This window comes from Bos indicus x Bos taurus, chromosome 3 (genome assembly GCF_003369695.1).
Source record: "Bos indicus x Bos taurus breed Angus x Brahman F1 hybrid chromosome 3, Bos_hybrid_MaternalHap_v2.0, whole genome shotgun sequence".
Classification (NCBI taxonomy): Eukaryota; Metazoa; Chordata; class Mammalia; order Artiodactyla; family Bovidae; genus Bos; species Bos indicus x Bos taurus.
The window spans coordinates 15,717,897-15,734,486 of record NC_040078.1 but is presented as its reverse complement, the minus strand read 5'-3'; the positions used below and the strand labels follow the sequence as shown (position 1 = coordinate 15,734,486).

General features: G+C 52.3%; 1 protein-coding gene across 3 annotated transcripts in view; it reads right to left on the bottom strand.

Annotated features, from left to right (window-relative positions):
• Positions 1 to 6,769, bottom strand: part of KCNN3 (potassium calcium-activated channel subfamily N member 3) — a 174,955-nt gene extending 168,186 nt beyond the window's left edge. For 2 of the 3 annotated variants that reach the window (XM_027531904.1, XM_027531915.1), the window contains exon 1: positions 5,438 to 6,763. In XM_027531904.1, the coding sequence (XP_027387705.1) occupies positions 5,438 to 6,340 (903 nt within the window). In that variant the 5' untranslated portion in view covers positions 6,341 to 6,763. Of the gene's footprint in view, positions 1 to 5,437 lie in introns of all 3 variants that reach the window. The other variant, XM_027531923.1, reaches the window with a different exon arrangement.
• Between the last annotated feature and the right edge of the window lie 9,821 nt (positions 6,770 to 16,590).

The window sequence follows — 16,590 nt, the reverse complement described above, 5'->3', positions numbered from 1 at the left end:
TCCAATTTCTTTTCATTTTGTTTTTCTTTACCTTCTATGCTTTAGAGCAGATCTTTGTGGACCCTGGCCCCACAAATCCCCCTTCCTGCAAGCTCAGTAAGGGAAATACAAGGCCACGCACCAGGCTTATAATGAGCCCATGCAGCCGATAAATGCCCCAGCGATGATGCCAGGGCCAGAGCAGCAGGGAGCGCTGCCTGTGGGGAAAGGAAGTCCGGATGTGTTATGAAGTCTTTCCCCCGGGACAGTTATAAATAGTGTCATGACATGCAAAGGAGAAGCATATATAAAAGTTAGCTGTCCCTTCTGTGGGTTGCAAACGTTTGACTCGTCTGCAGACTGTCCACCAAGGTTATAAATAGAGTCACCACCACCCTGGGTGGGAGAACAGGCTGGCTTTCACACTCCCAGAGTCTCTCTTGACCTCCTTGGGCCAAGACACTGGGTGTGACCTGTGATCGTAAAACATATGCCTCGGGCCTCGGTGACTGGCTCCCCGGTGCCTGCTTTCAGCCAATCGCTTATAGAGTCTCCTGGGACTTCCGTGGTGGTCCAGTGGCTAAGACTCTGTGCTACCAATGGAGAGGGCACAGGTTCAATCCCTGGTCGGGGAACTGGATCCCACATGCTGCAACTAAGACCCGGCGCAGCCAAATAAATAATTAAAAAAAAAAAAAGTCTCCTGCCTTCTGCTCCCTGTCCCATAGGGAGGCTCCAGGGAGAGGAATCTGACCTTTTCCTACCTTCCCAACATGCTGGAAACCACAGACTTGAGTACCCTGCGGCATCTGCTCCCAAACACTGGACATCGCCCCACAGTCACCCTCCTATCCCAGAGCGGCTCCTGGGTCTGGCAGGAGGTGTAGACCATTCACCCAGAACCCAGCATCAGCTGCTGGTCTGCAAACAAGCCCTCCATGACAGGGAGGGCAGGAGAACAGAAGAGCTGGGACCAGTGAACCCACTCAATTATTCCAGCTGGAGGCTGGGGGCAGACCTCTGTGAGGTCACCAAAGAGCTACCAGTGGGCCCTAAAGGACCCCACTCTCTTGGAAGGACCAAGCTCCCCAGGATGTGCAGAGAAGCCTGCCTTTCTCAGGCTGGCCTCCCACAAGGCGGCCTGAAGAAAGGAAGCCACGCATGAGAGTAGATAGGGCAGCCCGGGGAAGCCCAGCATACCCACGCCTCCACCCGTGGCCTGGGTGACCCCAGCAACAAGGCCCCCAGGGGAGAGGAAGAGCAGAGAGGCAGGAAGCTGGTGGGGAGGGTGGGAGTAGGGCACCAGAGGATAGGGGATGGGCTCTGCCTGTGAGGTGAAATTTGGATTGTGAGGCCGGGGGTGGGGAAGTGGTTTGAGGTTGTGCAAAACACCCACTCTGCTGCCCCAGCATTTTCCAGCCTCCCCGGGGCTGACCCCACCGCCCAACACCGGAGGTCCCTGAGACACAAGGCCAATGATGACTCCCCCGCTGGACGGAAGCACCAGCTCAGGCACCAGCAGGATGGCAAGGTGGGGAGGGGGCAGCCACCAAGCCCCCAGCTCTCCCTGAAAGAGCACAGCAGTCAGTGTATGATGCCGGAGCAGGTGTGGCTCAGACCGGCTCTGGAGGAAAATAACGCATGCCAAGAAGGATCCCCACATCCTCATTCCTTAACCCTGACCAGCACTAATGCAGTATACTAAGACTCCTTCCTCAACAGGATATCTAGACCTGGCCCTGCCGTGGGCTAAGTCCTCAAGGGTGAATCCACGTGTAAAGAAAACACCTCACCCTCATTTGGCTCGGGAATAACCATCAGGAGCCATGGCCTGGGTGTGATCACAAACAGCTCTCCTGTTACCTCAGCCCATCTTCCTTTCCCATCATCACCTGTGGCTTGTGAGAAGGAGGCCAAGGACCATTCCATCCTGACTTCTTTTACTTCCTTGGGCTGTCACCCTTTAGCATGAACTGACTATGCTCGGGGTCACGCTGTTTCTTCTAAGAGAGCCAGGCCTCTGTGGTGAATTCCTCCCCCAGTAACAGCAGACAGAAACAGGCAAACAGGAAGGCCACAGCCCCATGAAAAAGAGCAGAAAACTACAGAAAGTGGCAGCTCAAACACAAGGTTAGTAATCTTCATCACTTAGGGAAAAGAAAGTGTGTCCCTCTCCCTAGGGCCTTTGAGTGGGAACTGTAACCATCAGGACAGAATAATCCAATCTGTCCATCCTCCTGCTTCCACACCAGTCAGCAAACCAACCAGACCCAGAGTTCTCCAGCAAAAGAGGCTGTCAGCCATCCATCCCTAGGGTCACTGACTGTCTCTGAATTCCCCCAGCTGGTGATTCTTCATTCTGACCTAAACCCTCTCATCACAACAGAATCTGTTTTCTCTGCAAGGCTGGGGAACAAAGGTTCACCTCCCCTGCAACAGACCCATGTTATAGGTGGTTTCCAGGCTTCCCCGGTTGCACTAGTGCTAAAGAACCTGTCTGCCAATGCAGGAGACATAAGACACAAGGGTTTGATCCCTCAGTCAGGAAGATCCCCTGGAAGAGAACAAGTATTCTTGCAACCCACTCCAGTATTCTTGCCTGGAGAATCCATGGACAGAGGATGTAGGTGGGCTACAGTTCATAGTGCCACAAGAGTCAGACACGACTGAAGCGACTTAACATGCATGTATGTGAATCAGAAGATCCAGCCCATTCTCCGAAGTTCTCGCCTTCAAGACAACTTCTCACTCCACTGACAAGTCTTGGTTCCAAGCCTATCAAGGCCCCAACTAATTCCAAAGCCAGAGCTAGATAACAGAGGAAAAAGACATCTTTTTTCCTCCTATCATCAATAACAATAACAATAGGTCCTACCTGGACCACCCCACTCTCCCCACTTGACAGCTGGGGAGACAGGCTCGAAGAAGCTACATGGATTGTCCAGGATCACACACTGGAGATGGCAGAGCTGGGACTCAGACTCTGCTCTGCTTCTTTGAAACAACCCTATTTGCCTCCAGGAGAGGAGAGACAATAGCTGCCCTAACCCCTAACCCCTAGGCCCATAAGGCCTGACACAGACACCCAGAAAATACTTGTTCCATAATGACTCAGTGCCTGGTGGATAGAGGATGGGAGGGCTGGTAAGCAGGTGAAAGTGAGCCCTGCTCAGCACACCAAGACCAACCCCAAGGTGCACAGGAAGTGGCCACTTCATTAGCTGAGGCAAGCAAGACTTTCTGGGTTGCTGCTGCCCTCCATGCATCCATCAGCCAGAGGGTCATCAACTTCAAATTAGGCAAAGCCCAGCCCCTTGGATCCCCTCAACTTTCCTTTGCTCCAGAGTCTGCTTTCTCAGGCTCTGGGAAAGCCCCATTCCCTGAATACTCCAGCAGGGAGCCACCTGCTCCAGCAGCAACCCTCCCACCCCATCAAGACAAATGTGCACAGACAGATCCCACACTGGGAGCTGTCTCAAGGAAGAGCCATTCCCCTAAGAGCTCAAGGGTTCACTAAAAGAGAGGGTACTGGTCTTGCCCCTTCTCCCCACCCCTCAGCACTTGGGCCTGCATCAGTTTCCCCCAGCAAGGGCTCCTGGTCCCCAGGGGGAGCCTGGAGGGGGCCGGGGTTGTGCCCAGAGTGGCTGTCAGGCCTGCCGAGGCCAGTGGCCCCCTCTCCTGGAGCGCCCAGAGGGAGAAAGCAGCAAGCAGAAAGACCTGCAGACTCAGAGGCTCATTACAGGGAATGACTAAGTAAGCTGCGATTCCAGGGGAAACCCCGCTCGCTCCAGCTCACTGAGGGGCTCCAATCCTAGACCTCCAGAGTGGGAGCTGCCCAGAGCTGGGGCAATGCCCTCTGAGCAGCCAGGACCTTCCACCTGGAAGTCTTCATTCTGGCTCTTCAGGCCATCTGACAGGTCTGCCCCACCCCTTTCTAGAGCAGGCCGATCTGCCCATCCCCTGCTCAGAGAGCGAGAGGCTGGGAATGGGGGAAATCCGATCAGCACCTCCCAGGTTTTTGTGGCTGGATTTCAACAAGGAATGTGACAGTCTCGCAGCAGCTGTGCCCAGCCTGAAACAAGCTCTATTTGAAACCCCCAACAGCTGAGCCCCTCCCAGCTACCCGCTGGCCAGCCTAGCCACCCCCTGCCCAAAATGACAAATAAGTAGAGAAATCCAAGCAACAAGCAAGCATGCACGCGCACACACACACACACACACACCAACAAGTAAACTGCGGGTGAAGGTAGAGTGGGGGAAAAAAATCCACTTGCCCAATGACTCCCCAGGTCTCCAAGCCTTCAAGCTCGCAGCAGGAGGGCTCCCAGCAAGCAGAGCTTTGACAGAAATCCACCTTCCTCAAGCCCCACTCCCTTGGAGGACGCGATTTCCAAGCCCGCTAGGGGAGGGAAGCCCCCTTCTCCGCATGGGGACTGGACAGAGGCTGGAGCAGCGGGGCCAGCTCCCTCGATAAAGCCCGTGCCGCCGCCGCCGCCGCCGTTCTCCATCGGGGCGCGCACTCACACACTCGCGCACACACTCATCCTTATTTATCCCCGAGAAGAAGGAGTTGGGGTGGGAGGGGAGAACTGGGGCTGAGCCGGGGGCGCGGGCTCTCGGGGACGCCCGGGAAACCCTGTCATTCCATCCCAAGGAGAGGCACTCCCCCCCACCACCACCCCCCTCCACCGCCGCCGCTGATGCCAAGGCGGCGCCCATCTGCTCTGCCCGGGTAACACCTGTAGCCATTTTTATCAGGGGGTGTTTACGAGGCAGCAGCAGGTTTATTCTGAGTCCTCTTTCCTGAGGGAAAGGACCGCTGATTTCCTCCCCCTATATTTTTACCCCATGCCCCCCCCTCCCCAACACACACACAGGAGACGCCAAATCACCGGTGCTTTTCTATTTTGCCCTAAGTCTCTCAGGGAGGAGGAGGGAAATGGAAACTTAGGAAGAGAGGGAGAAGACAGAGAAGGGACTGGCATGGAATCCCCACCCCCCACCCAGACATTTATTTCTTTTTTATCCTCAGGAAAATGGAGTGGAGCAGGGAGGGGAGGAGAGGAGGGAAGTCACAGGAACTGGCAAGCACATCAAGGCAGAGTGTAATTAATTGGTGCGTTAAGCTGCTGGGCTATGCTTTAGTACGAGTGAGCCAGGAGGAAAGATGATTTCTCAGAAGGGATTCTTTAATCCTCCCTAACACAGAGTCTGCAAATTAGACACAGTGTGTGGGGATGTCCCCCCTCCAAGGGAAGCAAGGAATGAATTCTCCCGGGATTAAGCAGGAAAACCATGGGAAGTTAAGTGTTCGATATAATTGAGCAAACGCCTCTCCCCACCACCACCATCTCTCTCTCTCTCCCCCAATCTCTCTCTCTCCCCCCCACTCTCTCTCTCTTTTGCTACCTACATATTCCTTTTGTTCAAAGGTATAAAGAGAAACTGCAGCCCCTACCTTTGAGTACAAACCCCAAGAGAGCTCGGTCTCTATCACCATAACAACAATTCCAAACATCCCAAAAATCAGAGCATAGTCACTCAGTCGCTTCCTCTTTTCAAACAGGGCCCTCCTGTGTCCCAGCTTATAGCCAATGTTTTGGTTTTTCCGCTTGTTGGCTTTGGGGAAGGTGGCGCTGCTGGAGGTGGTACCGGCATGCTGGTGGTTGTGGGTGGCATTGGGGTGATGGAGCAAGGTCTGGTGGGCATGGTTGTCCTCCCGGGAGGAGATGATGATCTCCGGGGGGTTGCTGGGGCTGAAGAGCTGGAGGGGTTGGCCCTCGGGCTCAGCCTCAATGAGGTTCCTCCGGGAGGCGCTGAGGCGGCTAAGGGGCTTCATGACCCCCCCGCTGTACTTGCAGGAACTCATGGCGATCTCCGTGAAGGGGTTGCTGTCCCGCCGGTGCACCAGGGGGCTGGCCTGCCGGTGCCTGCCGCCTCCACCAGGCCCACTTGTGGCTGTGGAACTTGGAGAGTGGCCAAGCAAGTGGTCATTGAGATTGAGCTGGCTGCCTTGCCTGGAGGAAGGGTGGAGGATGGCGGTGGAGTTGGATGAAGGGGGGCCCCTGAAAGCAGTGGGAGAGGAGTGTAGCAGGCCGGGATGGACAGGCTGGCTCTGGAGTTGGGTGAGCTGAGATAGGGGATGCTGTGGCTGCTGCTGCTGCTGCTGCTGAAGCTGCGGAGGCTGAGGCTGCAACGGGGGTCCTGGGGGCTGCTGGGGGGCTGCTGGTGGTGCTGGCGGTGGTGGCGGCGGCTGCTGCTGCTGCTGCTGCTGCTCATCCCCGGAGGATGGACAGGGGCACTTGGGGTCTTCATCCAGGTCCCCCACCCCAGAGTCATGGAAGTGCCCAGAAGTGTCCATCTTGGGGCCGGGCTGGATTGCCTGCAGCACAACCCCCCACCCCAAAGCCACCCTCGTTCCAAAGATGTCCTCAAAGAAAGCCAGGCATCCAAGCTCCCCCACCAGAGTGTCTTGGCTCCAGTCCTCTCTCTTTGGCTTGCTCCGGTTCTCTGGGGCTGCCTGGAGTCCAGACGCTGCCACTCAAGAATGCATGGTACTGGGCAGGGAGGGAGGGCAGGAGGGGAGCTTGGAGAAAGAAGAAGAAGGGGGAAAAAGAACTCTGTCTCAGGAGGTGGTCCTCTAGGAGCGTGTGAGGCCAGGCTCAGCTTCACTCCTCGCTGGCTCAATAGCTTTGCTCTCCTCCTCCTGCCACTGTTATAGGGTAAGCCAAGCCCACTTATTAGCAGCTGGTCTCATTGGCTTGGCTTAACTCTCCAACCACCTCCTAACTCCGCCCCCCGCATAGGCTCCTCCCCAGAGGAGGGGCCTGCCGCGCTCCGTTCCCAGCCCCGGCGGTGGCGCAGCGAGGGCTGGGAACTGTAGTTTCGGCTCCCCACCCGGGAGCTGAGCAGCTGCCCTCTTTTCCTCTGACAGGTATGGCAGAAACCCGTCAGCCCACGGCGATACGGGATGTATGCGCACGCGGGGTGGTGGCGAAGAGGAGCAGAGGTCCTCGTACGGAGGGCAACTGTGCACCCTGATGCGGCGGCAAGAAACAGGAAGTTATTAATGGTCGGGGTCTACGATAGCTTATTTCACACCTATTATCCAGCTACAGCCTCCAAATACCAAGGAGGCGGGAAGTTTCCATTTCACAAACTGATGTTCAGAGACATTGAGTAACAACTTCAAGGTCACAGAAGCAAAGGTCACATCCTCCTGACCCCAGGTAGACACTGAACTGCCTGCAATATGTGTGCAGGAGCATCTGTTATTTCTAAGCCTCACAACAACCCTATGAAAATGATGTCATTATTCTCCTTCTGCAGATGAAAATCGTTGTTTAAAAAAACCACTCAAGCACAGATAAGTAACTTGCCAGATGTTACCCCGTTTGTAATTAAGAGTAGTAGAATCTGAACCCAGGTCAGTCTGAACCCACAGCCCCTATACCATCTCCCAGGATGCCTTTCTACTGTGATGCTCAGTGCAAAGTGGTGGCTCCATAAATGTGGCTCAAATAACGAGTGGGAAAGAGCCAGATAGAAGTTGTGGAGGAAGAACTGGCCTCCCCAAAGCAGGATGTGTGAAATGGACGATGGCTGCCACTGGACCTGGAGTCACGGGAGGGTCTGGCAGGAAGACTGAAGACCCCCGTGGTTGCTCCCCACCTGATCTGTTCCATGGAGCTCTGAGAGTCAGAGCTGGGAACAGCTGCTGGCTTCCCAGGTTCAGAACCATCATCAAGTATTTATTAAGCTCCCACTGTGTGCAAAGGGAGTTCCAAAGAAATGGGACCCTGCTGAATTCATTTCCATTTCTAACTGCAACTGACTTAGAGATCAGTGAAGAGGAGGCCTGGGATTCCCCAGGCACACCTGGGGTTTTAGGAAGGCGATGTCGTCCTACCTGGCTCTTGGTTCCCCATCACCCCTTGGCCTCTGTCTAGCTGCTTTCCTGGTAGGAAGGGGGAAGAGTAGGAGAGCCACGCACACATACACACACACAGATACACATATGCAGGTGCACATATATACATAGGTGTGCACTCAGTGGTCCATAAACGTGCACACACACAGTGAGGTTTTAAAGCAGTTCTGAATGGTGAGCGGCAAGTAGCCAGGTCAGGAAGGGGCAGAGCTCCCATCAAAAGAGCCCGGAGTACCCTTCCTATGCCAGTTCTCACCTCTCCAATCCCCTATCAGCCCTAACAATTGACAGTTAAGCGTTACTTGTAAGCCACAACCCCTGAAACCTCAATAATTACAACTACAGACAATACCTTGGTAAGTGTTATTATTATTGATGACATGGTAACACTGCCCCGCCCCTGCCACTGCAAGTCGTAACACAGGCTCAGACACAAGCCTGGGGTCTCATGTGTTTTCCCACAACCATGCCAGCCCACCAGTACCCCTCCCACACCTCCCTCCCTCCAGCATGCCCGGCCTGCCCTCTCCTTTCCCTCTGTCTTCTTGGTTTCCCTCCTTCCATCCCCAAACAGAGCCACCTGTTTTGTTCAAGGCTCCAGATCATATACTTAGGCTTAATGATTTCATAACAAATTACCATTACTGAGTTGTGAGTAGCAGAAATGTGCTGTTACTATTGCTTCTCAGTGCTAGACACAGCATCTGGGCTGTGAAAAACCAGTTTTTAGGGACAGACTCCAGGTCTAGGCATGTCTGTGCCCACTCCACCACCATGATCTGTCTTCTGTCTCAGTTGACCTTTCTGGATCCCCTCCTGCTTCCAGGTCCCCTGGCTGTGCCATGTGGATCGAATGGGGACTGTTAGAGTATGTCCTTCTAGCATGGATGGGGGTGAGAAACACCTGGCAGATGGGAGAACTGACTATACAGAGCCAAATGTCAACTGGAGATTCATCTGGAAATGGGCCAGAACTTGAAGGCTAATGCCACTGATGCAGCTCACGCACTTCGATACAGCTACCCTGTTGGAATGGGAAGAGAACAATATCATGGTTAGAGCTCAGGCTCTGGAGTCAGGCTGCCCAGGCTGCCCCTCTCTGTCAGCCAGTGGCTGTGTGATCACAGGCAGGACAACCACCTTCTGATCCCTGTCTATAAAATGGGAGTGATAGGGTCCCTATATCATGCAAGTCAGTAGGAGTAGGCTACCTCTTCAGACCACACATGCAGCCCAGAAGCTGTGCTGCAGCTGGCTGGTACTGGCTTATAAAACCCAACAGTGTATTTCTCTTCCCAACTCCATGACCAGTGATGTTGCATTGATAGCTTGAAATCCTTGCTGTTGGAAGTGTTTACACCATAGTAATTGGCAAATCTTGCAAATCAAGGCTGACTTTTCCTGAACATCCAAAGCCACACCTTGAAGGACAGGCTCGTCCTTCACACGAATTAGGCCTCTTAAGACTGAAAGGGGCTTCCCCGACAGCTTAGCAGGTAAAGAATCCACCTGCAATGCAGGAGACACTGATTCCATTCCTGGGTCAGGAAGATCCCCTGGCAACCCACTCTGGTATTCTTGCCTGAGAAATCCCATGGACAGAGGAACCTGGTGGTCTACAGTCCAATGGGTCACAAAGAGCTGGGCACAACTGAGTGACCAAGACTGTAAAGAGGAAGGCCAAGGGAATGTGCTGGAGTTTCTTAGCCCAGAGAGGACAGAGAAAGTAAACAAGGGCATGCTCACCAAACCCAGTAAGGCAGAGGTGGCCTTTGGCCATAGCAGCTCCACCTCGGGTGTGCTGCCATTTCCCCCTGCCCTCCTCTCCACATTCATCCTGCACCACTTCCTCCCTTAAGTCCAAACACCATATATGGTTCCTCCAGTCTATAGTCAGTCACTCAGTCGTGTACAACTCTCTGCACCCCTATGCACTCTAGTCTGCTAGGCTCCTCTGTCCACGGGATTTTGTAGGCAAGAAAATCGGAGTGGAATGCCATTTCCTACTCCAGGGGAGCTCCTCCAATAAGCCTCCATGCCTTTGCCCACGCTGTGCCTTCTGCCCAGCATGCCTTTCCAGGACATCTTCATCTAACACATTGCTTTTTGCCCTTCAAGACATGGCTCACAGGACATCTTTCTGAGAAGCCTCTCCCAAGCTCCTCGTATTCAGAGCAGGGACCCTTCTCCTGTGTGTTCAGTGCCTGTGCCCACCTCTATCCCTGTCTTTGTCAAGCCCTAGAGCTATTATCTCTCTGCATGTCCCTTTGTCCCTAGACTGTGCATCCCTGAGGGCAGGAACAGCATCTTCTTCACTGCCACACCTGCAGCTCTTGCCCAGAGCCTGGCACACAATAGATGTTTAATAAAGGTTCACTGAACTGAACTGAACTTGAAAGCTTGGAGAGGTCATTTGGAGGCAAATAAGAGGAAGTCATATTGCTTTCTACAACAAACAATAATCACAATTTCCCCATCAGTAAAATGAGTGTGATAAAAAAGAGTTCAAAGATCACTCAGCCTTAAAATCCTATAATCTGTGGTCTCTGGAATTTGTTACCCCCAAAAATGTAGAACTGACTGAAAATGGGTTTAGAAAGAGTAATGATATATGATTTATATGGCTGTCTTTCCCACTAAGCTGTAGAGTTCTTGAGCCCAGAGAAGGGGTCTAATTTTTTTCTGTATCCCCAACACTGAGCAGGGTATCTGGCCATGGATGTCCTCATTATAGGTTTGTTGTATGGATGGATGGATGGATAGGTGAATGGGTGAATGGATAGATTGGTAAATTGGCTGGCTGGCTGAACAGACAAATAGGTGGATGGATGGAGTTCAGATGATCTACAACAACAGACAATGGTGGGATTTTTGAGAAAGTTTGTGGTGGTTAAGGGCTAACCGTAACCTTCCAGGGATGAAAGTACAAAGATCAACCACACTTCCTCAGACCCTGGATGATTGGGTTAGAGACAGCTTTGAGCTGAACTGCTGTCTAGCCCATCCAGGTTCAGTCATTACTGTGTTCTTACCTAGGAGTTTTGTTGCTGAATCAATTAATGCTTTAAAAATAAAAACAGCCCCTGCGTTTTCATAGCACTTTATAGTTTTCCAACTGCTTTCACATAAAGTACTCCATTTGCACTTCCTGGCAGCCCTGGAAAGTAAGCCAGGAAGGGTTTATCGCTCCAGCCTTTACACTCTCACCCCCATAAACTAAAATGCAGAAAGGCTGAAGTGACTCGCTCAAGTTCGTAAGTTAGTCATGGATTTGAACCTGGATCCTTCTGACCCCAGACTCATGCTCTTTCACGCTCCCCATTCGTGCTTCCTGGAAGGCCGCTCCAGCCCACTCAGTGTCCAATCCCACTGGAATTTAAGGAAAGCACAGTGCTGCCTCCACCCAAAGCCTTCCCAGACACCCCCTCCTCAGCTTCTCCCCCCGAGTTTGACACCATCTCCCTCTCCTGAATTCCCTTAGCACTTTATTTGTATCTCTCTGGGGATATTTTTCACCCCTTGCCTTGTATTGGAGTCCTCTGTATGCATGTCTTTCCTCCCCTGTTTTTAATTTACACCCACAAGCAGCTCGGTGACAGGAGCCTGTAGTGTGAATTGTAAAACACACACACAACACCACACCGCACCGCACCTCGCACCCAGACTGTGTGTTGAACTGGGAGGTGAGTGAGTGAACTGATGCCTGAGTGAGAGTCCAGGGCACTGTGACCCTGGAAACAGTGCTTACCTCTTACCTGCACCCCTGGCCACTGTGAGGTCCCATCTGTAGGTGTAGATCCCTCATCCGTGCTTTTCTCTGAGTCCCTGAACATCCAGACCCAGGACAAGGGCTCTCCTAACTCAAGCCTACTCAGCCTCCCCCAAGCCATGGCAGAAAGAGTGAGGCAAGACCATAGCACACCCTACCTGCTTCCAGGGCACCCACCAGCCGCTCTTAGCCATCTACGGCAGCATATACCATCTCCTCCAGGATCCTGCTTTGCCGAAGAAAAATTGAAACTTCTGTGCTTTGCATGGATCTCGCTACAAAAGAGATGTACGGCTTAACATCTCATGCCCTGGTGCATTCACTGAAAGCCTGCTCTGTGCTTGTGTGGTCCCCATAAGCCAGTGAGGTTGAATTAGTAGCCCCATTCTACAGATGGGGGAACTGAGTTAAGTTCCAGGGAAGTCAACTGGCTTTCGCTTGTTGTCAAAGAAGGCAAGAGGTCATGCTTTGAGCCAAACTGGACCATCCACTTGCAAGTCACCTCTCCACTCAGTCACCGCCACCGGGCTTCGTCCCCTTCCAGAAGACAATTCCTCCCGCCCTCCACTTCTAACCAGGTTCTCCGTGAAACCCCCTCTGACAAAAGGACCTGGGGAAGTTTCATAAAAGCAGCTTCACAGAGAAGGGTGAAGGAAGGGTGACGATTCTGCTCCAAAAACCGTGTGGCCGGCGGGGCTGGTTCTGGATGCGAAGAGAAGACAGAGTGAGCAGGCAGGTGGCGGAGCCAGAGGAGCCTCAGGCTGGGACTCCAATCTGTCTGCTTTAGAGCCACCGTCTTCCTGCCAGTGACCACACGGCACCACTCTGAGCCCATAAAGCTGGACCCAGTCATGCCTCCCTCCACAGTCGTCTTGTGAAAATCGAGACACATTTTTAAATGCTTCTCCTGACCCTTTCTCCATGGCTTTGGTGTGAGAACTCGCTGTTCTGGCCAGATGAGTCAGTCTGGATGGGTCTGTTTTTTAGAGGAGTTAAAGGTCTCTGGGGCTTCCCAGGAGGTGCTAGTGGTGAAGGACCCGTCTGCCAATGCAGGAGACATAAGAGACACGGGTTGATCCCTGGGTCGGGAAGATTCCCTGGAGGAGGGCATGGCAACCCCCTCCAGTCTTCTTGCCTGGAGAATCCCATGGACAGAGGAACCTGGCGGGCTACAGTCAAAGAGTCAGACACAACTGAAGCAACTTGGCATGCACAGAGGTCAAACAAAAGGTGCTGATATGATCTCTGGAAAGAATGCATGAGATAAGGGTACAGGGCACCAGCATCTCATCACCATGCTGCCTGGCCAGGCTCACAGGGAGCTAGGATAAGGGCACACACTTTGCAAACTGTAAAGTGATACATAGGTCGACTGGGAAAGTGCAAGGGCCTTGGTTGACTTTGGTGGCTGGGGTGGAGCCCATGGAGACCCATTTGGCCAGGGTTCAGCATCTGAGCCTCATCCCTAGAGTCAGGGCAGGTCCAAAGGCCAGTCTACTGAGGGCTAAGTCAGTGGAGGGGTAGATGTGTCCACTCCCAGCCCCACACTGCAGTGTAGGTGATGGCATCCTCCCCGCTGTCCCCGACTAGACATTCAGCTTCCTGCGGGTGGAATTTCTGTCTATTTTATCCACTGCTGAATCCCCCGTACCTAGCACAGTGCATGCTCTCAATTAAGATTTACTGATTAAGTCCATTTCCTGGTCTCAGTCCCAAAAGGTCAGAGGAGAAAAAAAATTACCTCTAACAGTTTCCCAAACCCAGAACTGGCACCTGAGCTGCCAAAGAGAAGGCCAAGAACCAGGGCAGCCCAGGGCCCCAGGCACTCTGTAGCCTTGGATGAATGGCCCTCCTATAGTTCGGGTCGAGAGTGGAGAACAGGTCCCCAGAGGCTGGCTAGTGACTTGGGCCCCAGGCTTTTGAGCCAACCGATGACATCAGCCCTTCCCCAGACTCCAGTTGACCAGTGGTGGCTCAAGCAGGAAGGTCGTGGTGTCTCCCAGCCCAGCTCTGGCTTTGAGATTGAGGCCACAGCCTATGCTCACCCGTCACCCACCTGGGGCACGGAAACCAGTGGCGGGTTTGTGAGGAGTGTGGAGACCTCTGCTGGTGGCATGTACACATAGCACTGCACTCCAGGCCCCTTGGGAAGCCTGGAGGGAGATCCCCAAACAGAACCACGCCCTTAACCTTCTGCCTCCTTCCTTGGAGACCCAGGAACTACATTCAGTGCCAGGATTCACCTCTGTGAACGTTTTGAAGAAGTAGCTCCTATTTGGCAGCTTCCTCGAGCTGTTTCATCATCGGAAAAGAATATATTACCACTATTATCTTCCTAAGGAAGCCAGCATAAAATCGCTGACTGAGAGGGCTGGAAGGAACCACAGAGCTCGAACCTGCGTCTTTTGCGTTGTTAAAGCAGGTTCTTTACCACTAGCGCCACCTGGGAAGCCGGCTTTCTTACTGACTCCACCCCATACCCAAGCTCCACTCCAAGTCGCTGTGACTAGATGGGGAAAAGTCCCCTGTCCCCACACCACCTGTGCAGGGCAAAGTCAACAGCCAAGGCCTCTGCACCCAGCACTTTGATATGAATAATGCAAAAGGGCAGGCATCTCGCTGCCTCCCTGCCTTCCCTTGCCTTCCTCCTCTCCCGGTAAAGGTGAAAACGGGAGGGTTGCTATGGACACTGCGCTCAGGCTCTCCCTCCTCAATAATAATCCCGTAGCCGCCCTCCCTGCTGGAGTCTGTTTCTAATTGCCAAGCCTCAGAGGCAGGAGGAAGCCTCGCAGGAGGTACCAGGCAGCTGGAAGAACCCAGGGATTAGACAGGCTAAGGGGGAAGGACACAGTGACAAGATGGAAATCACTTGAAATTGGAAGCAACAAGCTCAACCTTTGTAGGTAGATCGACAAAACCAATGTCGATTTAGCCAGAATTAGAAAAGCATTAGTGTCTTAACAGGATCCCCATCAAATCAGACACTTAATCACTGTGGCCAGCGTCTCTCAAGCAGGATTCTGAAAGGAAGAGGGGGAGAGGCGAGGCCCCACAGCTGTGTGCGTGAGCCGTGTCTGCAGGAAAGACCTTGACAGGCTTCTTGCTCTTACATAAGAACAAACATGAGTCCAGGAGCTTCTCTGAGCTCAACTCCTGGGCCCCCTGCTGCCCTGTAGGCAGAGGCATCCCAACTCCCTCCTGCCACATAAGCCCCTTCATTTATCCTCCCCAAGAGATCAAAGCATCATCACCATACTGGTTTCCCCACCATGGGAACAGAGCTTGCACTGCCACCCACCCATTAGGATCCCACCAGGTGACAGGAGCACTGTCACCTCAAATCCTGTCCCTGCCGTGAGAACCAGAGCATATCACCTCTGTGAACATGCCCTCTGAGAGATCAGGATACCACCGCTGCTATTACTGTCCCCATCCTGAGACTAGTGCTCTCTTCCGGCGTTGGGCTCTCCACCACGACATCAGAACATTGTCTCCGCTATCCGTGTCCATCCCACGGCTGCCCATCTACACATCAGACCAGGTCACCAAGACCATGAGCGAGATTACATACAGCTATGGACTCAGGTCCAACTGAACAGGAGAGTTCAAAGTGGAACATCCTTTCTGTTTTCAACCAAAAGCCACATGCTTTTGGTTGGAAGGACAGCCAGTTTCATCCTCCAGCGCCCCCAGTGGCCACAAGGAACCTTTAAAGAAGGGGACAGGGAACAACTGACTGGTTCCAGATTGGGAAAGGAGTACGACAAGGCTGTATATTGTCACCTTGCTTATTTAACTTACATGCAGAGTACATCATGCAAAATGCTGGGGTGAATGAATCACAAGCTGGAATCAAGATTGTTGTTCAGTCAATAAGTTGTGTCTGACTCTTTGTGAGCCCATGGACTGCAGCACACCAGGCTTCCCTGTCCTTCACTTTTTTCCAGAGTTTGCTCAAATTCATGTCCACTGAGTCAGTGATGCTATCCAGCCATCATCCTCTGTCGTCCCCTTTTCCTCCTGCCTTCAAGCTTTTCCAGTATTAGGGTCTTTCCCAATCTGTCATTTCTTCTCATTGAGTGGCCAAAGTATTGGAGCTTCAGCTTCAGCCTCAGTCCTTTAGATGAATATCAGTACTGATTTCCTTTAGGGTTGACTGGTTTGGTGTTGCTCTCCAAGGGATTCTCAAGAATCTTCTCCAGCACCACAATTTGAAAGTATCAATTCTTCGGTGCTTAGCCTTCTTTATGATCCAAATCTCACATCCATACTTGACCACTGGGAAAAAAAAAAACATAGTTTTACTATAAGGACCTTTTTCAGCAAAGTGATGCCTCTGCTTTTTTTAATACATTGTCTATATTTGTCATAGCTCTCCTCCCAAAGAGCAAGTGTCTTTTAATGTCATGGCTGCAGTCACCGTCCACAGTGATTTGGGAACCCAAGAAAATAAAATCTGTCACTGCTTCCACTTTTTCCCCTTCTATTTGCCATGAAGTGATGGAACTGGATGCCATGATCTTAGTTTCTGAATGTTGAGTTTTAAGCCAGCTTTTCCACTCTCCTCTTTCGCCCTCATCAAGAGGTTCTTTAGTTCCTCTTGGCTTTCTGCCATTAGAGTGGTATCAAGATTGCCAGGAGAAATATCAGCAACCTCGGATATGCAAATAATACCACTCTAATGGGAGAAAGAGGAGAGTGAAGAAGCTGTGCCCTGAACACCACTAAAAAAAAAACCCTTCCCATATCCTGGAAGAAGCCTGTGAATGAACCAGGGAAGCCCCATCTCTACCCCCAAAGATGCTTGAGATAGATATAGACGATACAGATAGAGATCTACACACATACATACACATACATATGTGTCTATACATATATATTTTTTTAAAGGTTGAAAAAGATTGATTAAGGG